Below are 24720 nucleotides of genomic sequence, written 5' to 3' on the forward strand. Positions count from 1 at the left end.
CTCCTCTCAGATATCTCTCGAGCAAACTGAACAAATGCACCCCTAGGGTGCCGCATCACCCACAGTACTTTTAAAGGGCGACTAAAGCAATCCTGGTTAAAGTTATGTAATCTTAACTGTCTTTTCCTTAATACTGCATTACTAAAACATTTCATTCATCTTTTGCATTCCTTTCCACAAAGCCCTGTGAATTTGCCTTTTCACTTCATCTATAGTAATTCATTATCTTCATTAAAACTACTAAAATTCAAGCGGATCGCCATTTCACATATAAAGTTACATGTATTCAAAAAAAGACAAAAAGAGAGTGACATGGGGGAATGAAGAAAGTTAAAAGAACAAGAGGAGCCGAAAAGCATGGGAAGCGATGAGGGAAAGCACCGCCAGGGCAGAAGCATGGAGCGCCCGTCGAAGGCGCGGTTCCCTGCTTGCACTACTCTCCGAGCGACTTACCCCCAGGGGCGGGAGCCCTTCCACGATGTTCTTTTTCCCAGAGAGGAGGTCCGACACTGGCCTCTTCTTCAAAGAGTCCCTCCGGGCACGGTAGCGGCCCGACGTGGTGAGGTCTGACTCTGACATGGAGGGAGTCAGCAGCCCGTCTCTCCGGGGCCGCTGGGCCTCTGCTGTCATGCGGACTGGGCTGCTGTCCGTTGTCCTCTTCTCTGCATCCAGGACGTGGACCTTGGGCTCGAGGATGTGCAGGGGCCTGGCGAGCAGGGAGCGGGGGCAGCGGGGTGGGTCCTGGGCCAGGCCCGGCCGGGGCTCGCCGGCACGTGCAGGGGGCGCTCGGGCCCCGCTCTCCTCCTCGAAGTCCTCGTCCTCGTCCTCCTCGCTGCTGTGGATCAGCATGGTGGCGTCCGACAGGGACTTCTTATGGCCGTATCTCAAGCCCTCCGGCTCCTCTGGCCCTTCCCGCTTTGTCCGCTCGGCAAAAATGCTGGGCTGGGAGCCCGCCGAGAGGGCTCGCGGCGCCACTTCCGCCGCCGACGCGGACAGGGTCCGCTCCTTGAGCCGCAGGCCCTCCAGGCCGTGGCTGAGCCCGGCCACCTCGATGCTGTTCCGCTTGTGCAATTGCGCGTGGCGCGCGGCGGTGAGGGGCTCGCTGACCTCCTGCAGGGAGTGCGCCACGGGCAGGCTGTCCTCCTGGAACGTCTGCACCGAGTGGTGCACACGCCGCGTGATGAGGTCGGGGTTGCTGCTGCTTATGTACAGATGACGGGACAGGTCGGGCGTGCTGTTGGCGGGCCGGGGGGGCGGATAGGGCGGGGGCGGCCGGTACACCTGCGTCCGCATGATGTTGGGGGCCGGGTAGTCCTGCGCCTGCAGCTGTGCGTTGGTCAGCTCGGGCACGCTGACCGCGCCCACCACGGGCCGCCGCTCGGCGGGGTAGGGGTAGGGAGACGGGCTGTGGAAGCTGTAGCTCAGGCTGAACGGGCAGTGAGCGGCCGGCGGCGAGGGGAGCTGCGCGTGCTCCCGGATCTCGGGCTGGCTGTAGACCAGCGCCGCGGGCCGGCTGTAGGCGTACGAGCTGCCGATGTTGAGGTTTCGCAGCGAGTGGCTCTGCCGTTCCGCATGCACCAGGCCCCGGTTGAGCTGCTTCATCACAGTCTCATAGTCTGGGGTGGGGCGGTAGGACGGGGGTATCAGAGCGCTGTGCCGATGGGATGGGACGTAGTCGGGCCTCATGACGTCACTCCCGGTGATGCTGGGGTTGGACGACATCGGCGAGGCCTGCAAGTAGGGCTGAGGATTATTTAAGGAGTTGGTGCTGTGCGCACTGTAGACACTGCCGTTACGGATCCGACCGTTGAGGTCAATCTGGGCTCTATCCAAGCTTGTCTGAGAGTGACAGTAGTATCCGTTCTGGTTGGGCACAAAGAGGTTATCTAGAAAAAATGAGTTCCAAATGAGATTTTTTAAAATTGGACTAATTACTCCAACCAAACATTGAGATCAGCCCTTAACCTCTGATGACACTTTTAACACAGATTTTAAAAATCCATGCTAAAATGACCTAGCTTTGGCCACAGGCACTGAGTGACCCTGGCAGCTTCGGCTTCCTCCTCTATAGGATGGGGATGGTTCTGCCTGCTTAAAGGGTGGCATTCATTGGGTGACAAAGTGAGACCCTGTGTTAAAACACACACACACACACACACACACACAACCAGACTAGCAGAGTTTTTGGAACTCTGGGGAAGTTGGAGGCAGAGATACCATTCAAGGCACTGAGCCGGGGACCTTGCCTTCCTTCCCTGGGTAGGGATGTGGCCTTGCTGCTGCTGAGTCAGTTCAAGCACCGGCTGTCTGTAAGCATTTCCTTAACTGGGATTTTTGGATTGTTTGTTCTTCCCAAATGAACATGAGAGCTTTGACTGTAAAGGGTAATGGTATGGCAGGATATGAGCGTCCAGCACAGCAGCACTGTGTCACCAGCAGCCACACAGCCCATAAAGTGTCCAGAAGCCAGGAGGAGCCATACTAAAACAGCTGCAGCTGCCTCCTGCCCTGGCCCCCATGTTTCAGGAAGATCCAGACCTACGGCTAACAATCAATTTAACATCATCTTACAGTAGCTCTGCATGTGTCCCTGCCCAAGGATGACAGGGGCCATGTTTCTTCCAATTTGTAGTTCACTTGCCATCTGTTACCGAGAGTGCTTTCTAACACTAGAAACTCAGCAGCCAAGTCCTTCAAATAACAATTTCCTCTGAAAGGCATTCTTTTAGTGCTTCACAAGCTCCGTGATGGTTTAAGTGGCCATGTGATACTTAGGTGATACACCACAATCCAGGGGTTACACTTTACTCTGGTGGGACATGCGGCTGTGAGGAAACAGCACTCAAACTTCCATGGTATTTCTTCTGCTGACACACAGCACTTCCTTGTCACTATGCTTTCCTCGTCTATACAAAGCTCCATTATGGTTCCACCTCTGCAATCCCCCTTTTCTCACTGCTGTCACAACTCGGGCCCCGACCCCAGCTTGTCTGAACTAGCTCCATATCCACGTAGTCTCGTTGCTTCTGCACCACACAGACCAGCCAGTCATCTATAAGACTGATAGGTGGAAAAGGCAATACTGAGAACAGAAGGGGGAAAAGGTGGCTAGAATACAGGCAGGAAAAGGGGAAAGGTATACATGAAATCACTGTAATTCAAGGAAGAGAGAAAAGGTAAAGGGTTACAGGAGTCTAGAGGAAGGAATGGTCATTTCCAGCCTGGGTTGGGTTGATGGGGACAAGAAAGAGAGAACCAAGAACCACCTCACAGAAGATATGGCAGTCAAGGGGACTTGAGGGGCAAGTGGGTGGGGTAGGCATGTGCAGCTTCCATCAGAAGTGAGGTCTCTCGACCTCTCAGAGTAGGCGAGATCATGTCTCCTCACCCCTTGATATCAGATACAGCAATGCGACCAGTAATGGTCAAAGGAAAGTGCACAGAGGGTTAAAAGCCAGCTTCCAGGCTCTCTTCCACTGCAACCCTGACCAACAGCATTCCAGAGAGAAGAGGCTCTCCAGCTCAGGCCCCTAAAGCAGACCCATGGGGCAGAGCCCTCCTGCTAGTGCAGTGTGCGATGGACAGGTGACCCTTGCTACCACCTCCCTGAGAGTTTGAAATGGAATGTTTGGTCAGCACAGCATAACCCTGCCTATCCGGTCTGGATGGCAGCATGCAAATGGAAAAGTGCATTGGGTAAGGGCACTTGGGGGGGCAGAGTAGCACCGGCAAAGCCAGGGAGCACCCATGGGCAAGCTGGGGTGGCTGGAGTGTCAGATTGCTACAGAGGAGTAAAATAACTTGGGAAGTAAAGTTTGAAGAGCAGGCTCAGGGAATATTGTATGGGGTCCCGAACACTAGGCAAAAGAATGAACCTCTGGCCAGGCATGGTGGCTGATGGCTATAATCCCAGCACTTTGGGAGGCTGAGGTGGGCAAATCACCTGAGGTCGGGAGTTCAAGACCAGCCTGACCAACATGGTGAAACCCCGTCTTTACTAAAAAATACAAAATTAGCTAGGTGTGGTGGTGCATGCCTGTAATCCCAGCTACTCGGGAAGCTGAGGCAGGATAATCGCTTGAACCCGGGAGACAGAGGGTGCGGTGAGTTAAGACTGTGCCACTGCACTACAGCCTGGGCAGCAAGAGCAAAACTCCGTCTGTGCTTTCCATACAGGTGCTCCCCTGTCACAACAACCTATCAGACAGTTGGAAAGGTGGGGCTGGAGCCCAGGATTGATGACGAGGGATGTGGGGATGCTGGGAGCCTCAGAGAGGGCCACTTTAACAGAGTGGCAAAGGCAGAGGAGTGAGTGCATAACCAACAAGCAGAAGCAGCACACAGAGGGGTCAGTGAGAAAGGAAAGAAAATCACTCAAACCATCATTTAAAGAGAGGACAGCAAACAATATTAAGATGCTTATAGACGGAGGGCAGAGAATGAACGGCAGAGTGAGACTAACAATGCAGAGGACAGCCAGGTCCCAAAGTAGGAGGGGCCAGGACTGCAAGTACCAGACAAGGGCAGGGCGCAAGGAGGATGGGGGGCAGTACAAGAACATGATTAGGGGGACGCTCTCGGGCTCTACACCCAAAGCCCTGCTCCCTACTACTCACGTTGCTGTATGAAAATCCTCATCTTTACAACAGGGCCGACACAAACAATATAGTCACGTCCTACCTTCTGGTCCCTTCATCCATCACTCCCTACAGTTCCTTACCTGAGAGGGAACCTGGACCACTTGACTCTCCACACACCCACTGCTTCCTTCTGGGCATGGCATTCGCTATCCCCACAACCAGGAACAGCAACCCCGGTCAAGTCCCTGGCTTTCTACCTGCTGAAATCCACCCATCTTTTCAGATCCAGAAAGTGGATCTCGTCCCCAATGTGATGAGTCTCTCTTCCGTTGAAGAGCATGGTAACTGCACATGCTCTCTCAGAAAACCTATCATATTCAAGTTATTTTTGCCAGGAATGGTGGCTGAAGCCTATAATTCCAGCACTTAGACAGCTTGAGCCCAGGAGAGTGAGACCAGCCTGAGCAATATAGCAAGACCCCATTCTCCACAAAAAAAGGGGTTGGGAGAGAAAGACAAAGTTATTTGTGCACTTGTCTTATCTTCAACTATCAGATTCTACTGTTTTTTTTTTTAGATAGTCTCCCTCTGTCATCCAGGAGGGAGTGCAGTAGCACGTTCTTGGCTCACTGCAACCTCCACCCCTACCTTGGGCTCAGGCGATCCTCCCACCTCAGCCTCCTAAGTAGCTGGGACCATAGGCACATATCACCACACTCATTTTTTTTTTTTGGTAGAGACAGGGTCTGGCCCTGTTGTCCAGGCTGAAGATAAGCTTCTTAAGATGTGAAAGTACTCAGCTGCATAAACCTCCTTAGCATTTGGTATAGCCCCATAAAGAAAGAGTATAGAGTAAACGTTAACTGACTGCTTAAACTTCAGCTTTGGAATTTGTTATAAATAAAATTCCTTATATTTCTCAGTGAAAACTGCAGTAGTCACGTGTTTAACTTTTACAATAGGAAAGCCTTTGGCAGGGGAAGAAAAGTAACCCAGGGAATTCTTTGCTAGGTAGCAAAGAAGCACTTAAAGGCTATTAGGGTGGTGGTAAAAGGACACAGGAACCAGCTTGATAGTTCCCCATTGTACAAATTTGAGATCAGTGGAGCATCAAAATTTGCTACTGCAGTTTTTTACATATACTGAAGAACCTGAATATACGTGGTGGCTCACACCTGTAATCCCAGCACTTTGGGAGGCCTAGGGGTCGCAGATCACCTGAGCTCAGGAGTTCAAGACCAGTCTGGCCAACATGGTGAAACCCCATCTCTACTAAAAATACAAAAATTAGCCAGACATAGTGGCGCATCTATAGTACCAGCTACTTGGGAGGGTGAGGCACAAGAATCCCTTGAATCCTGGAGGTGGATGTTGCAGTGAGCTCAGACATGCCACTGCACTCTAGCCTGAGTCTCCAAGAAAAAAACCTGATTATACTGGCTTCTTTTATGAATCCAGGATAGCTATTATCATGTTAGCAATTTGGGGTGCAACTTCAGTCAAAAACTATCCAGACCTCACAATCTCCAAGCATTCACAGGTTTATCCATAGTAATAAATATGTCAGGTATGGCAGAAACAGTGCACTTTACCTTGGGAAGAAGCATATGGTTCTGTGTAATGTCCATTATAGTGTAGCTGTGGAGGGGGAGGCATCACGTAGGGCTGGGGTTTAGGCTAAGAAATGGAGAGTTGGACACGGTTAAAACACATTGCTTACATAATACAGGTAAAAGTTATTATCCACTGGATTCTTTCTGTTAAAAAAAAAACTTCTACAAGAATTAAATATATATGGAAAATAAACATGAAGACATAGTAGTTCTTACCATATCTAGCATTTTATATTTCCCCAAATGGCAATGCCGAGCCCTATGATTGACCAAGGAAGGACATTAGGTAGCACAAGAAAATCTGCATCCAAAAAGCTAAGAGCAAGAAGGAACACACACATTTCCTTCTGTAAACATTTGAACATAAGCAGCTTATTATTACAGTCAACGTAATTATAGTCATCTAATATCTTAAATATACCAACTTATGATTACTCTTGGCCAGTAGTCCAAGTTCTTAATATTAAGGTCAGACCTAATACTCAAATATGTATAATATAAATATTAGGTTGGACCTATAGTAAAAAAAAAAAAAAAAAAAATCACCATTTCTTTGGCTAAAAATGATGAAATAATCAGTACACTTGTATGGTTCGGACTCAAAATTAACACTATCAAAAGCATATTTTGTTAAGGAAAACATCACTAAAATATAAAAGCAATCATATTTTCCTTTTCTCTTACCAGAGACATCCTTGAAGAAGACCTCCTCCTGATTGGGTTCCCTGTGACAGTCTGAGTTGGCCTATAAAATAGGATGTCTCTGAGAAGGGCACATACACACTCTCTCTCAAACTCCACCAAAACAAGATACAGGAACATAAAATAATAAATATTCTAAGGCAAAAAAAAAAAAAAAAAAAAAAAAGACAAACTAACTGAGTCATGAAGTCAGAGAAAAGGGAGGTTCTCTGTCAGCCCATGGAGCCTCAGCCCTTCCCTGCTGCCCCAACCCCTCAACCTGCCCTGTGATTTCAGGCTCCCCACAGAGCATCATCACCTGGACCCCCAAAGGGATCAGAGTATCTTTCCCAGGCCCATCCAAGTAAACCTTTGGATTAGCCATAAGCAGGGGGGAAAGCAACAGGGCTACATCACCCACACCTTTGCTGTGGGAGAAGAAGGATTCAGTACAAATGTGTCTCTCCTATGTGCTGGGGGAGCCCTGGGTCTCTCCACTAACCCTCCTCCCAGGGGTGACCATCCACTGTCAACCCAGAAACCTCAAGCAGTAAGAACTGCCTTTCATTCAAAGTCTGTTAACTACACACTACAAACATAATAAAGAGATGAATTTATCATTTTAGTGACAAGAATCTACATTTACAGGTTTGTAAGCACGTTCCTGTAGTCCCAGCCTCTTGGGAGCATCTTGGGCCCAGGAGTTTAAGACCAGTATAGACAACATAGTGAGACCCCATCTTTTAAAAAAACTCCAATATAAAAAATTTCAAACACTTCTATTTTTTAAATCTACATTTCCTCTAAGGAACAAGGGAGAGCAAAGCACAAGCTGTGGTTCAGTGAGTGGATGGTAAACTCATTTACCTTTCTTTGCCAGAAATTTCTGATCTGTTTTAAGTATACTTTGTAAAAAGCACCTAGGGCCAGGCGCAGTGACTCACACCTCTAATCCCAGCACTTTGGGAGGCCAAGGCAGGTGGATCACCTGAGGTCAGGAGTTCAAGACCAGCCTGGCCAACATGGTGAAACCTCATCTCCACTAAAAATACAAAAATTAGCCAGGTGTGGTGCTGCGTACCTATAATCCCAGCTACTCAGGAGGCTGAGGCTGGAGAGTAAAGTAACTTGAACCTGGGAGGCAGAGGTTGCAGTGAGCTGAGACTGCGCCATTGCACTCCAGCCTGGACGACAAGAGTGAGATTCCATTCTCAAAACAAAACAAAACAAAACAAAAAAGCAGCTAAAAGTATTAGGGAGTGCTGATGAACACTTATGTGATAATTTAAGATTTTAAACTATGTGCACAACAAGTTCTACCTTTAAATAAACAATAAGGTTAAAAAAAAAGGAACAACAGAAACGCCCATTCGTAACCACTGTTTTTAAATAAAGGCAAGATTTTTTTTCTTCCGTGTGGTCAGTTTTACTGCAAATAAGATCTAGGAACCTAAACCCATTGGATTCTTGGCTTTGTTGGTGACATGTAGTTTTGTCAAAGCACTTTTTCTTAAACCTTTTACCATCTATTCCTGGCTCATGTGCTTATGTAAAACATAATTACTGATTGCGAAAATATTTCGTGACCTTTGGTTACAATGTTCTAAGGACGAATTACTAGAAAATCCATCATGACAAAGTGAACATTCAATCTATTTCAGCCAATTTACCATATCAAGCCTCATGTCTCATAAATTCACATTATTCTTAGCACTCTGATAACTAGTATCTTATATTCAAAAACCCTGAATGTTACCATATTTTTATAAGACTCTTGAGCTAAAAAGAAAACTAGTACATACTAGTTTTAACATCAGGTTATTACAACTGCTTTTAATAGATGACTTTTGTAAATAATTTCATTTTTTGTTGCTACTGGAAAGTATTCAAGGCTGCTGATGAAAAAGAAACGTCTCTTTTCCAAAAGATGTCCCATTCTTCCAGTATTTATTTTGGTGAGACGAGTCTGCATGGTGTGCCTGGGCTCGGAAAAAAAAAATACTCCTTAACTGCACATTAATATATTTCTTAAAATTAGTACCCACAAATTAGCCAGGTATGGTGGCAGGCACCTGTAGTCCCAGCTACTCGGGAGACTGAGGCAGGAAAATCGCTTGAACCCTGGGGGCAGAGGTTGCAATGAGCTGAGATCAAGCCACTGTACTCCAGCCTGGGCAACAGAGACTCCATCTCAAAAAAAAAAAAATTAGTGCCCAGAATTTGAAGACGCTGCATTTGCAGCCTTGAAATTTACTTTGTCTCTGGTTATTCTTCATCGTCAGGGATAGGTTTAGGCAAACTGGGTCCTTTAAATGTTGTGTTCAGTCTAGCAGAGACTCACTGTCTAGATGGAATGAATTTAAACTTTTAAAGTACTATATAAATTCAAAAGGGTTGCTGACAGAATTCTCTGTCAACGAACTCCAATAACATGTCCACAGTTGCCCAGCCTAGGGCAAAAGCAAAACACGAAAGCCAAGGATGCAGAGCTTATCACACGGCGGCACTCCCACACTGATAGCGATCTTGGCGCTGCCGGCAGCACCCAGTGTGGAGGCGAACACGGCCCACTGCAGCTCTACTAACAAAACAAACTACAAAAGAATGTACCTGCCGAAGTGCTTGACCCAGGCAGCCTCGCCATCAGTTCTAAGGGGCTAACCTTCTTTTTCTTCTTGGCACTGTTCTTATAAATGCAGTTTACTCTGAGATCAGCTGTCCTCAACTTGGCATACAAGAGAAAACCATCTAACTGTTGCTTGTGGTTTCCAAACTTTCTGGGCAGTCACTGTGTTGATGGGTGCTGCTAAATAACAGAATAAATCACTAGAACATGTGCACCAAAGAAGACAAAATAAAAACGAAAAAGGCTGAGCCAGGCATGGTGGTGACTGCCTGTGTAGTCCCAGTGACTTGGGAAGCTGCGGCAGGAGGATCCCTTGAATCCAGGAGTTGATGGCTGTAGTGCACCATGATCATATCTGTGAATTGCCACCATACTCCACCTGGGAAACTAGGATGCTAGGACCGTGTTTCTTAAAAAAAAGAAGAAAAGAAAAATGGCTGCCAGCCCAAGTAAAAATCAGTATTATTTATTGAAACTGTGCTAAGGACTGTACATGATTATCTCATGGAATGTGAACACCAACCCCATGAGGAAGGTCCAGTTATTATCCTGATTTTACAGATAATGAAAGTGATATGTAGGTTAAGTCAGTTGCTCCTGGTCACATGGCAAACAAGTAGTAGAACCGGCATTTGAACCAGCATGTCTGTCAGATTCCTGAGTGTAGGTCTCTAACAATCATGTGTCCAACCTGTTCCCCAGACCCAACTAATCTATAAGCCCCGTGGAGGCAAGATGTGGTATCCCTAGTGCCTTTGTTGAGCAAATGAATGACAAGCAAGTGAGGACTAAAGCGATGCTTATTCCTAAGCATTTACAGCTAAGCTTGTATTTCTAAGCCTTATCTGAATCCTGCTTTCTAAGTTCCCTTTCTTATATGATGAAGGGGAGTCAGATTTTGACAAACACAAAAATGCATTGATAGTTCATGTACTGGATAGATAGTTCAAGAAATAGATTCCTTCCTGTAATCCCAGCTACTTAGGAGGCTGAGATGGGAGGATCGCTTGAGGCCAGGGGTTTGAGACATGCCTGGGCAATATAACAAGACCCCATCTCTAAAAAGAGAAAACAAAAATTAGCCAGGCATGGTGGCACATGCCTGTAATCTTGGCTACTCTAGAGGCTGAGGGCTAAGGCCAGCTTTCCAGGCAGGGCCTACTCCATGCAGTCTCTGGATTACAAAAGTCTCCAGAACCAAGATGGACACCAGCTGCTATGTTCATCAACAGCCCCGAGCTGCAGGCAGCACTCTCCAGCCATCTCACTGTGCTCAGCAAGTGGTCTGCTGCACCCTGGAATACAAGTTTCCCCTCTGGAAAAAGTCTCTCGAGCCCTCTATCACTTGGCTTTGCAGGTTCAAGGATACCAAGGAGACCATTCTGGCTAACATGGCAAAAGCCTGTCTCTACTAAAAATACAAAAAATTTGCCAGGCATGGTGGCATGTGCCTGTAGTCCCAGCTACTTGGGAGGCTGAGGCAGGAGAATCACTTGAACCTGAGAGGCAGAGGTTACAGTGAGCCGAGATCGTGCCACTGCACTCCAGCCTGGGCAACAGAGTGAAACTCTGTCTCCAAAAAAAAAAAAGGCACTAACACCAACAAATATGGATACATGGATGCCTCATGGAGAGGGATTGTATTTTATGGTTTATTCAAAATGTAGATTCTCCACTATTTTCCAGTATTATGAATACTCTTAAACTTGTTAAAGCCTTTAAAATAAAAATTCTGTGGTCCAACAGAATGCGTATCTACTGCTTGAAACTTAGAACTTACTTCTGCACAGAAATCACACCACAAACGGCTGGATAACCAGGCCAGCAAAGGGGAAGGCAACTAGCCTGGGCTAGTAACACTGCTGACTATCACCACCAGGGGGAACACTTTCATATCCAAATACGCCCAGGCAGCTAGTGGAAACCGCTTTACAAAGAAAGCAGGTTCCTCCTCCCTGCCAGTGCCTACGAACATCCCATCACCAGACCAGCAGTGGGGACTCAGATGCAAACAGGGTGCAGGAGAACGCTGGGAAGAGACAGGGACTGGGCCACAGGTGCAAACCACTGGGCAGCTCCCTGTCCAGATGGGCATCCCTGCGTGTTCTTTACACTGCTGCTCCTGCCCAGAGTTGCTCACACCTTGTAAGACAGAAGGCACTTCCACACAGCCTTTCTCCTTCCTTCCTAGTGGTAAGGGACAAAATGCCCTTGTCAGACTTTCCCTCCACCCTATGCCTCATTTACAACCTGTAATAAAGGGAAGAGACAGGAGCAAAAGGGCTGTTCTTCCCTGTGACCCCCATCACTGCCTCACTCGGGCTCCCATTGTTCCACTAAGCCCTTATGCACCAGGCACCTTGCCAGACACAGGACACGAAGATGAGTAAGAGGACACCTGCTCTCATGGAGCTCCATTAGGCAAGAGAGACAGATCAAATCCACATGAAAAAAGCAGGCAGGAACTACTCTAACAGGCTAGCACAGTGGCTAACAGCACAGGCTCGAGTCTTGCTGCTCCACTTACTAGTTGTGTGGCAGGGTAAGACATTTCATACCTTCATCAATAATGGGGCAGTAATAATTGTGCCCAACAGGATTACTGTAAAGATTAAAGAAAATTAAAGCTCTCGGTATAATGCTTGACCCAGAGCAAGCATTTATAAATTCTTGTTATGAATTATTCAGATCATTACTATAAAAGAGGTAGAAAAAAAAAGAACTTTCAGAGTGGTATTGAGGACTAAGCAAACTGAATGCTTGGTGGTGTCTATGGGGGCTGTATTTTAAACTCAGTCTTGAAGAATGACTAAGAGTCTGTCAGAGAAGGGAAGAAGGGACATTTTAGCGAAGGCCTGGGCTGGGAGCATTCACATCATAAGCAAAGATGCCTTGCCTTCCAGGAGTCAGATTCCAAGGCCAGCTGGGCTGAAGCAGCTAAGCCCAGAGAAGGACCTCAGGAGTCTACCCTTAATCTTGTACCCAGAAGGGGGTGGGTGAGAGACATGTGCTCAGATTTTAAGAACAGTGCTACATCTTTTGCTTATCCATCTGGAAGACTGACTGCATACAGGCAAGACAGGACAGGGGGGCCAAATGGGAGACAACTCCAGGAGGTGCCTCCAGATATGGTCCAGGGACTGGAGGACAGCTTAAAGAAAGGTTGTGGGAATTGAAAGAAACATTTCAGGTCTCAGTTTAGATGTCACTTGGCTGGGAAGCCTTTCCTATCTGGGCAGTTCTGAGGGAGGTATCTTTTTCCTAAGGGATCTTACAGCATTAAGACATCTTAAATCACAGCTCCTGACACTTGTAGCTATAGATTAGTTCAAAAAATTTATTAAGGCCGACAGTGAGCCAGGCCCTTGCTTGGCACGGGGAATATGGCATTGAAAGCAGGGAAGAGTGTCTGTCCCCATGCACTTTTGTAGAGCTTACCTGCTGGCAGGGGATACAGGCAAACAAGCAAATAGACAAATATACAAATTCATGTGGTACTAAGTGCTATGAAGAACAAAACAAAGTTAGAGGGTAAAGAGACAGGTCATAGTGGAAGAGGGGACAATCAGGGACAGTGTCTGAAGATGGTCATATCTGACCAGACAACAGGCTGCAATGAGGGAGCAAGGCAGGTGGAGACCCAGGAAAAGAGCAAGGACAGTGTCCCCGAGGGTGAGGCACATCTGCAGCCCAGCCAGGAAAAGACACAAGGCTGGAATCAGGCAAGAACCACACTGTGTATGGCCTCGTACTTTTATTAGAACTAAAATGGGGCCGGGCATGGTAGCTCACACTGTCCAGCACTTTGGGAGTCCAGGGCAGGAGGATCCCGTGAGACCAGTCTGGGCACCATAAGGAGACCCTGCCCCTAAAAAAAAAAACTTCAAAAAATTGACCAGGTGTGGTGCTGCACACCTGTGGTACCAGCTACTTGTGAGGCTGAGGTAGGAGAATCGCCTGAGCCAAGGGAGGGTGAGAGGCTGCTGTGAGCCGTGATCAGGCCACTGTACTCAGCCTGGGTGACAGGGCTGTCTTGAAAAGAAACTAAAAAAGTACTTAAAAACAAAGAAGTGGAATGCCAATGGAGGGTTAAGAAGAGTGACAGGATCTGATTCTGGTTAAACTAAGATCACTCTGGCTGACATATGGAAATAAGCTACAGGCAGCGGAGGCACAGAACCAGGAGAGTCAGGAGGCTCCTGCAGTATTCTGATGAGAAGCAATGGCAGCGAGCACTGAGCTGTTAGCACAGGTGGTAAAAATGGTCAGGTTTCATACCACATCCAATTCATCAGCAGGTTCTGCCAGCTCTATCTTCCGAATATACAGGCAGTAGTATACTTTCACCAGAACTTTCAGAGTGGTATTGAGGAGGACTAAGCAAACTAAATGCTTGCAGCAGGATGCAAGAGTCAAGAGCTCAGGGAGGCTGGGTGCGGTGACTCAGCCCTGTAATCCCAGGACTTTGGGAAACTGAGGTAGGCGGATCACGAGGCCAGGAGTTTGAGACCAGCCTGGCCAACATGGTGAAATCCCATCTCTATTGAAAATACAAAAATTAGGCTGGTATGATTACATGGACCTGTAATCCTAGCTACTTGGGAGGCTGAGGCAGGAGAATCACTTGAACTTGAATGGTGGAAGCTGCAGTGAGCCAAGACTGTGCCACTGCACTCCAGCCTGGGTGACAGAGCAAAATTCCACTTCAAAAAAAGAAAAAAAAAGAGCTCAGGGGGAGGACAGACCAGAAGAAGCCCCCTAGAGGAGCAGATTTGGAGAAGAAGTCTCAGGACTAAAGCAGCAAAGGTGACTAAGCTGGCAGCCAAAGAAGAGCAGGATTCAGGAAGGATGGAAGGAGCCATCAGAGCTTCAGTACTGCAGAGCGGTCAAAAGAACTCGTAAAATGATCACTGGACAAAAGCCGCCTGACCACAACAAACAGCGTCCATGGTGTGGCGACTTAGGGGAAACAGAATGGAAGGAAGGAAAGAAAGAAGCATGCACAACTGTCTTGAGGACACCTTCTATTAAGGAAAGCAGAGATATAGCACAGAGAGTGGAGGGGAATGTAGATGAAGGACGATATTTACATGTGCAGTATCACCGTAAGGGCTAAGAAAAATGCACACCAGGCTCACACCTATAATCCCAGCACTTTGGGAGACCAAGGTAGATGGATCACGAGGTCAGGAGATCGAGACCATCCTGGCCAACATGGTGAAACCCCCATCTCTAGTAAATACAAAAATTAGCTGGGCGTGGTGGTATGTGCCTGTAATCCCAGTTACTCAGGAGGCTGAAGCAGGAGAATCACTTGAACCAGGAATGGTGGTGTGTGCCTGTAGTCCCAGCTACTCCGGAGGCTGAGGCAGGAGAATCACTTAAACCACAGAGTTGGGAGGTTGCAGTGAGCCGAGATCACGCCACTGCACTCCAGCCTGGCGACAGAGGGAGACTCTGTCTAAAAAAAGAAATAAAAGAAAAATGTACACCAGGAAGGGGGGGCACAAATTCTTCAGATGGCTGGAAAAGCTGAATAATCTTTAATGACTTGAAATGCTGACCAGAGGGTTAATGTAAACAAATAAAGGATATTATTCCCTTTTTACCTATCAAGAATTAGAATGGTTCTTGTCACTAGTTGAAATAAATCTTAGAAGAAAATGATGTAGTTATTAGAAGTTGGTCCATAGCTAAAATGAGGACAACAGCTATAAAAGCATTAAAAAAGAAAGACGCCGATTGATAAATGTCTTTTGTGATGATACAATAAACTCATGTTTACAATTTCTGAATTCATAATTTTCCAGTTTCCATGAGCTGGACATACTTACAGGTTACACTGGTTTAGTCTGTAAAACTTGTGTCGTGCAACACAGAGTCTCCAAATATATTTTGCTGCTTCCATGTCTTCCTAGAAAATAATGTAGGCAGAAGGCAGTATGAAAACACACATACGACTTGACACATTTAATGCAGAGTTTGTCTGAAGATATAATGGGTGACATCGTATGACAAAGTCACTGTCAGAACACTGGGAGCCTTTCGTTTTCCAACACTGTGCCCACGGTATGAATACCACAAACAGGATTTAACTTATGAAGACAAAACAATCTGTTCTAACAGTGTGAATTCTCATACTAAGCAGTTTCAAAATGACTTGAAAATCTAAAAACTATAAAAATACCAACTTTTACTCTTGCCAAATACACTCAGATAAACAAAAATATGACTCACTAACTCAATACTGCCTTTGTCAAGAGAACAAAAGCAAGTAACTGTTAAAGAACATTTCTTCAGAGATATTCATTTATCAATGAAATCTAAGATATCAGTGCTTATTTTTAGACAGAGTCTTGCTGTGTTGCCCAGGCTGGAGTGCAATGGCATGATTCTCGGCTCACTGCAACCTCTGCCTCTCAGGTTCAGGCCATTCTCCTGCCTCAGCTGCCTGAGTAGCTGAGATTACAAATGCACGCCACCATGCTCAGCTACTTTTTGTATTTTTAGTAGAGATGGGGTTTCACCATGTTGGCCAGGCAGGTCTTGAACTCCTGACCTTGTCATCTGCCCACCTCAGCCTCCCAAAATAATGGGATTACAGGCTCGTGAACCACCACACCTGGCCTTCGGTGCTTACTTTCTCCCCTACTTAGTCCCTGAAGCTTAATTTAAAGATTATCATGATCAGACAGTAGTTGTCCAAAGACTCATTCATTCAGCATTTACTGAGCAGCCATTATTCGCCAACCACCATTTTGCAAAATGTAACATGATAAAACTGCATGTTTTCTAGAATTATGCAGTGTGATAATTTTAATACTGCCCTGCCTCCAAACACATACAGGCAGGCAGAAGTAGAAGCTGTTAACTTTCAGGAAAACATTCCATGCAGACCCCTACTCACAGTTTGAAATTGGATGGTCTCCTCTTTATTTGCCAGCTCTAATGCGAAAATCGACTTGTTGTGGGACATGTTAGCAATGTCATGCCACCTAAGGAACAGCAAATAGAGAATGGCAAGGTGAGTGCGCCATGGGGAAACCAGGAGATACAGTACAGAATTTTCCCCTAAGCCTGATGTGTACGTTAATATTTGGTAACATTTTTGAGAAAAACACAAAACCAGCCTGGTTAACATGGTGAAACCCTGCCTCTATTAAAAATACAAAATCTAGGCCAGGCGCAGTGGCTCACACTTGTAATCCCAGCACTTTTGGAGGCTGAGGCAGATGGATCACCTGAGGTCAGGAGTTTGAGAGCAGTCTGGCCAACATGGTGAAACCCCGCCTCTACTAAAAACACAAAAAAATTAGCTGAGCATGGTGGTGGGCACCTTTAATCCCAGCTGCTTGGGAGGCTGAGGCAGGCGAATTTGCTTGAACCCAGGGGGCAGAGGTTGCAGTGAGCCAAGACAGTACCACTCTACCCCAGACTGGGCAATAAGAACAAAACTCCATCTTGAAAAAAAAATTACAAAAACTAGCCAGGCAAGGTGGTAGGCACCAGTAATCCCAGCTACTTGCGAAGCTGAGGGAGAAGAATCGTCTGAACCTAGGAGGCAGAGGTTGCAGTGAGCCGAGCTTGTGCCACTGCACTCTAGTCCTGGCGACAGAGCAAGACTCTGTCTCAAAAAAACAAAACAAAACAAAACAAAAAACAGTGGTTTTAATCTGGTAACATTAATGTTCTAATTGAAGTGACAGCAGCTAGTTGCAAAAAGTAAATTCATGTATATTAAATGAGGGAAAACAGAATTTAAAAGATGTAAAATGTAGCATTCTCATTTGTCAGATTTGCTTGATTGAAGATCCCTGTCTTAGCTGGTTGCCAATGCCTCATCTATTCATACAACAAAATAAAAGGTACCTATTGTAAGAACGCCAGAAATTTCAGCAGGTCTTAGGGACACTAAGATTAGTGAAGGATAGTGCTTCCCTAAAGAAGCACAGATGGAGAGGAAGGGGAGGAGCGAGAACACAGAAGCAAACAAGAACCTTTAAGTCTTGCAGATACACAGGGTAAAATAAGGCACAAAAGTGGGGGAGGTGTGCTCTGAAAAGCTTCAGGGTGAAGATAAAGTTGAAACGCCAGGAACTCAAAGAGTGAACTATTCTGGAAGTTTTCACTAGGATTCAAAATCTGATACTTTCTAATTTTATATTACCTTTTCTATATTAATATTTGATTTGATTATATAATCATAGAATTTTAGAAAAAGAACAAATTATGGAAAAAAATTTTAACCTTTTCCATTATTTTATTTAAAATGTATTAAAATTAATTTAGTAGTGATTTAGTGTTTGCTAAATCTAAATATTATTAGCATCACATGGTTTCTTTAAGATAACTTTAAAAACTCCTATCCAGTGATAAAGGAAGCCAGGCAGATGCCTCAAGTTCCCATGTGACACTCTGGGCACCATCCGAGCCCTGCCCTTCAGGTAGAGCCCTGGACCTATGTTCTTCTCCCTGACCCCCAACTCAGCATGTTGGGAAGGGTTAATACAGGTGGCCTGGGGATGACAGAGCAACTGCCAAAGGGGAGCCACCCAGCCCCGGGCAGTGAACTCTGGGAGTGGGGTTCTACTCTCCAAGTGATATGTCCTCTCTGAGGTCATAACCACCAGAGAGAATTCATGGAGACAGTAAAGCACAGGAAATGTAGGAGGAGATGTCCATCTAGAGAAAAAGCTCTTCAAGGCAAAACTAGTTCTCAAGAAGAAATGGTAGGAATGGTTTAGAAAGCTTGAGTTTTGTGTGTGCTGTGTGGCTGGCAGTGAGTTAGGGGTGGAGAAAATAAAAGCTGTTTAAGGCTGAGCATAGTGGCTCATGCCTGTAATCCCAGCACTTTGGGAGACCAAGGTGGGTGGATCACCTGAGGTCAGGAGTTCAAGACCAGCCTGGTCAACATGGTGAAACCCTGTCTCTACTGAAAATACAAAAATTAGCTGGGCGTGGTGGTGCACGCCTGTAGTCCCAGCTACTCAGGAGGCTGAGGCAAGAGAATGGCTTGAACCCGAGAGGTAGCCAAGAGGTGCAGTAGCCGAGATTGCACCACTGCTCTCCAGCCTGGGTGACAACAGCGAAACTCCATCTCAAAAGGGGAAAAAAAAAAAGCTGTTTAATAAAGCAATTAAGAGCCCAAGCATAAAGTGGAGGATCCAAGTTCTAGTACTAGTTATGCCAGTTAATAACTGGGTGACCATGGACAAATCACAACTTTTCTAAGCCTCAATTATCACATGTGCAAAGTGGTGGTAATACCTACTGTGGAGTGGGTTATGAAGATTACATAAAACAATACACAAAGGCTGGACATGGTGGCTCACGCCTGTAATCCCAGCACAGTGGGTGGATCCCCTGAGGTCAGGAGTTCAAGACCAGCCTGGACAACATGGTGAAACCCTGTCTCTACTAAAAATACAAAAATTAACTCAGTGCAGTGGCATGTGCCTGTAATCCCAGCTACTCAGGAGGCTGAGGCAGGAGAATCACTTTAGCCTGGGAGACGGAGGTTGCAGTGAGCCAAGATTGCGCTGTCGCACTCCAGTCTGGGCAACAGAGCAAGACTCTGTCTCAAAAAAAAAAAAAAAAAAAAAAAAAAAAACCACACACACAAAAAGTGTTCAGCATAGTTCATCTGACTCATGATAAGCACTCAACAAATGGTAGACACAAAGGAACCAAAAAACAAAAGGGACAGAATATGTTTTACTACCTTATAAAAACAATATAAGCTTCTGGCTGGACACCATGGCTGGCCTATAATCCCAGCACTTTGGGAGGCCAAAGAGAAAGGATCACTTGAGACCAGGAGTTAGAGATCAGCCTGGGCAATATTGCAAGACCCTGTCTCTATAAAACAAATAAATAAAAAATAAAAATGAATTTAAAAACAATACAAACGTAATTTTCATTACTCTGAGATTCTATTTATCTGATTAGCTCTTTCTAGAGAACAGATAACTGGATAAATAGAATCTCAGAGTAAAACTGCAAGTATTTCTATGAAATGAACTTTGGATTTTCCAGACTAGAGATTTTAAGGAATAAAAGGCAGGGATTGTACAATATGGTCCAACTTAATTTCTTTAAGATACAAATTAGAACACAGAATACTATAGAGGAAATTAAAATCATCTGTAGTTTCACTGTTCAGAGTTGGCCACTATTAGTATGTCACTATATATCCTTTCCATCTTTCTTACATTCCAAGACTTTCACAAATGAATGTATCATTTTTTTATATCAGCAAAAAAAAAAAAAAGTTATAAAAAATAATTGAAATTTGCCTAGATAACTGGTATTTCAGGAATTTTGGTACATAACTAGTGTCAAAACAAAGATCTAAATTTTTCATAGGAAATAGCCCTACGGGCCAGGCACAGTGGGCTCACACCTGGAATCCCAGCACTCTGGGAGGCAGGCGGATAGCTTGAGCCCAGGAGTTTGAAACCAGCCTGGGCAACAGGGTGAAACTGTCTCTACAAAAAACACAAAAATTAGCCAGGCATGGTGGCATTAGCCTGTAGTCCCAGCTACTCAGGAGGCTGAGATGGGAGGATCACTTCAGCCTGGGAGGTCAAGGTTGCAGTGAGTGGACTCTAGCCTGGACGACAGAGTGAGTTTGTCACAATAAATAAATTAACCAATAAATAGTCGTAGAAACCAGAGCTCAAATTAAAAATTCACATCAAAACGAAGAATGGTCTCCATGTGGCACAAAAAGGGTTACACATTTTCCAGCATTTTATAATAGGCCATCATTATAAGCATTATATTCTGGACATTTAGTTTTGAAGAAAGTGGCTTTTGAAAAGGGCTGTTGCATTCCGATGGTATTTTTTTTTTCTAGGAAGGGAATTATTTCTATTTTTTAATGAGAGCTTGGGATAGACTTGTGAACAATTTAACCCTTTAAGTACTAAAAAACAGATCACCAACAGGAGCCATAGAAAACATACAAAAAGAGGTAAGAAAAATACCTAAATACCACAGGATGCCTTCCATTCTTGTGTTTCACAAAGATGCCTTCAAGACACGCTCCAATGGATATGTCACTTCCTTGGCTATCCTAAAAGGAGAAAGCAGAAAAAGAAAAACCCAGGAAGCAGATGCCTAGAAATTGCTGCTACACAGAGTTCCCCAGACTGGTTTCCCAGATGTAGAGAGTTCAGAAGACTTACAGAGTCACTATTCAGGAGGAAAAAAGTCTGAATGACATAGATGATCTTGTAGATATATATAAAAATTTTAAAAGTCTGGGCCTCCTCAGGAATTCTAGTTCAAGACCATTTCAAAGTATGAACCACAGTCTGGGCGCAGTGGCTCACACCTGTAATCCCAGCACTTTGGGAGGCCGAGATGGGTGGATCACAAGGTCAGGAGATCGAGACCATCCTGGTCAACATGGTGAAACCCCATCTCTACTAAAAATACAAAAAATTAGCTGGGCATGGTGGCGCGTGACTGTAATCCCAGCTACTCAGGAGGCTGAGGCAGGAGAATTGCCTGAACCCAGGAGGCGGAGGTTGCGGTGAGCTGAGATTGCGCCATTGCACTCCAGCCTGGGTAACAAGAGTGAAACTCCGTCTCAAAAACAAAAACAAAATAAAATAAAATAAAAACAAAATATGAACCACAAAATGGGAATGTGTTTTACCCCAAAATTTTGGTCACCAGGACCTCAGCTTTTGTTTCCAGAGTTTTGCATGTCCTCAGCCTTTGCACATAAGGACATCCTTGGATTTCCACACTATTTTCTCAAATTTGTGAGCCTAACTTTAAAGACCCCCCCGCCCAGCTGCCAAGTCATACTTACCTTAGCAGGGTAGCTCTCTTCTCCATAGCCGTCCATTCTCTCTACCTCTTGCATGTACAGCATTTCAGCATCAGGAGCTGTGAGCCCTCTGCAAACCAAAAGAAGCAAAGTTGTTAACAAAGCAAGCTTAAAATGGTTTTAAAGAAGCTTTTCTTAGGAGGCTGAGGCAGGAGAATTGCCTGAACCCAGGAGGCAGAGGTTGTGGTGAGCCGAGATCGCGCCATTACACTCCAGCCTGGGTAACGAGCGAAACTCCATCTCAAAAAAAAAAAAAAAAAAAAAAGCTTTTCTTAAAACCTATATATCAATTTAGCATATAACCCTATAAATATATCAATTTTCTAATTGGTTATATCAATCTATTGATATTTACTGAAAACCAGTATGTGCAAAGCACTGTGCTAAATGCTGAGGGTATCACATGAGATCCTGCTCTCTATACTTAAAGCAGAGGAGTAGGGAGGATGGGGACAAAACAACTCCCTAAAAAAATCTTCAGGTGAAAGCTTGGACTTTTCTTAAACTACCAAGTAATTGCTTATTGTCCCAAATATCAGGGCTGGGCATGGTGACTCATGCCTGTAATCCCAGCACCTTGGGAAGCCGAGAGAGAAGATCACACCTGAGGCCAGGAGTTTGAGCCCAGCCTGGGCAACATAATGAGACCTTGTCACTACAAAAAACATGTTTTAAATTAGCCAGGCACAGTGGTGCACATCTATAGTCCCAGCTACTTGGAAGGCTGAGGTGGGAGGATTGTGTGAGCCCAGGAGTTCCAGGTTGCAGTGAGCTGTGATGGCTCCACTGCACGCCAGTCTGGGCAACAAAAAACAAAAACAACGAAGTATCAGGCATTACTGAGAATTATGTGCTAAATGTCGAATCCAGGGAATAAGTGTATGAAGAGGCTACATGAAAACCCTTTTCGCTCAGGTGAGTGCAGCACTACTAGGATAGGTAGGAAGGCAGTGTGGGTATAGGAGGAGTGCCCAAGTGCATGCAGACTTGCATCTCCAGCCTCACCTTCTGATGCTCCCCGCTGTCCTCAAGGCATCCACACTCCAGCCATCCCAAACTCTGCATGTCTTCAGATAGAATATGTTCCCTCAGCCCTCTGGGTTTTTACACATGTGAATCCCTCTTCTTATTACACCTGTGACTCACTAGTGGACCTGGCCAATCCCTAATATCCTTCAAGACTCTGCCTATGCATCACTCCCCCTGGGTCACTTTCTGGGATTCCCCAGTGCCCCAGCTCTGTGCAGTCCCAATACATTCTGCCCATACCCCTCTAACTGCGCTCGTATACTCTTATACTTCTTACATATATTATAATTACCACAGTGGCTTGTCCTAACAGCCCTCAGATTAAAGGGCTGGGAATGCACTCTTGGAAGACAAGAAATCATTCTATTTATTTGTGTGCCATAGTATCCAGCACTCTTACTCTGCTTAATACAGAGTAAGAACACTGAATTATCTTTGAAGGAAATGCACAAATAAATGAATGAAAGTGACAAAAGGCAGAGCAATCTGTGCCTGAGGGATCAATTAGACTAGAAAAGAAATGGTTCATGTGGATGGCAGAAGGTAAAGCTGGAAAGGCAGGAGTTAACCAACTTGTGGGAGGCCTTTAATCTCAGGGTAATGAACTCAGGCTTGTGGGAAGCATGAAAATACACACGAGCATGAGGAAGGAGGAGGAGACAGGTAAGAGGAAAGTGATATATTCTAGGGAGATTAATCTTTTGTGAGCGACTGTGTGGATTTGAGTGGAGAGAGACTAGAGGCAAAAGGATATTTTATTTGGAAGGGGATAAGCAGTAGGTTCTAATGAAATGGACCTGCTTTCAATTCCCACCTCTATGACATGTAGAGATAAATAAATCTTTTTGAGTTTGGTTTCCCCATCTGTGAGATGGAGATAATAATGTTTACCTTAGTGAGTAGTTGTAAGAATTTAATAATAGAGTATGGACAGTCTCCAACTTACGATGGTTAAATTGAATGACTTTTCAACTTTACAGTGGTACAAAGGTGATACAAATTCAGAAGAAACTGTACTTTGAGGACCCATACAACTATTCTGTTTATCACTTTCAGTACAGTATTCAACAAATTACATGTGACGTTCAACATTATCAAATATATGACAGGCTCTGTGTTAGACAATTTTGCCCAACCATATGCTCATGTAAGCGTTCTGAGAATGCATAGGGTAGGCTAGGCTAAGCTATGACGTTCAGCAGGGCTGGTGTATTAAATTCATCTCAACTTACAGAATTTTCATCTCACTATGACTTTATCAGGACTTAACCCCATCATAAGTCAAGGAGCATCTGTAACTGGAACTGTGTTGTAGTTGGTTTAGAGTAAGACCTAGCATTCTCTAGAAGAGTATATTTTCTTACAGGCAACACAGAGATTCACCATGAAAGAATGTCAATATCTACAAGTATACAAAGGTATGCAAGAGCATAGTTCCGAGTAATAAGCACCATAGCTCTTAGCATAGCTCCTCCCCAGATGACAGACACAGCCCATAGATATACAGAGGGAAGTAACCCTGTACTTGCCATGCTGTATCATAAAAAAAAAAATCAAACCTCCCTGATTTTACATTAACCTATACAGGATGAGGTTATCACACAAACCTTTACTATACGCAGTAAAGAACTGGCACCCTTCAATGACTGGCTGCCTTCAACTTCCTCAGCGTCCTCACTGGTAAAACATGGACAATAAATGAGTAATGTGGGTAAGTACTTAGAACAGCACGTGGCACATACTGAGTGCTATGTAAATGTTGGCTACTTGTAATTGCAGCGGCAGTAATGTTCCAAATTTAATTGGGCAAATAAATATCAATCATGTAAATTAAATATTTGATTGAATATTTCAAATTCAAGCAGACATTGGTTCTATGCTATTTCCTTGTCTTATTTCTTAGTTACCTGTATTTCTGATGTAATAAGGCCACTTTTTGGGTTGCTTCTTCCAATACTTTTTCATCTTGTAACCACCCCTGAAGAAAATACACAGTAGTAAGTACATAATAATTCACCCAAATTTCTTAGAAGGAATCATTGCCACTGATTGTTACTGACTCTCGTCACTATCAGGCAAAATTATGACTACTGTTAATATATGAGAGCTTTACTTACATATGTAATCATCTTTCTAAGGAATTAAGTGGCTTATTCACATGAGCCAAAAAAAGTTGCCCTACCTTCTCAATTCATCCCAGGGAAAGTTTCAGCTGAGTTATTTCAGGTTGTTGACAGCAGTCAGCCAGTCCTCAGCCCAGCAAGATAAAAACATCTTGTGTGTTCTCTGGCTGGCTGTGTAGACACTCAGAAGAAGAGCATCCCACACCTCCCTTAGTGGCTGCAATGC

General features: G+C 45.0%; 1 protein-coding gene across 2 annotated transcripts in view; it reads right to left on the minus strand.

The window, feature by feature from the left end:
• Positions 1–24720, minus strand: part of PTPN21 (protein tyrosine phosphatase non-receptor type 21) — an 85454-nt gene that overhangs the window by 12648 nt on the left and 48086 nt on the right. For both annotated transcript variants that reach the window (XM_035261233.3, XM_035261235.3), the window contains exons 6-13: positions 24279–24349; positions 21325–21412; positions 20489–20577; positions 16408–16495; positions 15335–15414; positions 6878–6938; positions 6173–6257; positions 454–1886 (exon numbers count right to left, since the gene is read on the minus strand). In XM_035261233.3, the coding sequence (XP_035117124.1) occupies positions 454–1886; positions 6173–6257; positions 6878–6938; positions 15335–15414; positions 16408–16495; positions 20489–20577; positions 21325–21412; positions 24279–24349 (1995 nt within the window). The remainder of the gene's footprint in view (positions 1–453; positions 1887–6172; positions 6258–6877; positions 6939–15334; positions 15415–16407; positions 16496–20488; positions 20578–21324; positions 21413–24278; positions 24350–24720) is intronic.

Source organism: Callithrix jacchus, chromosome 8 (assembly GCF_049354715.1).
Source record: "Callithrix jacchus isolate 240 chromosome 8, calJac240_pri, whole genome shotgun sequence".
Lineage (NCBI taxonomy): Eukaryota > Metazoa > Chordata > Mammalia > Primates > Cebidae > Callithrix > Callithrix jacchus.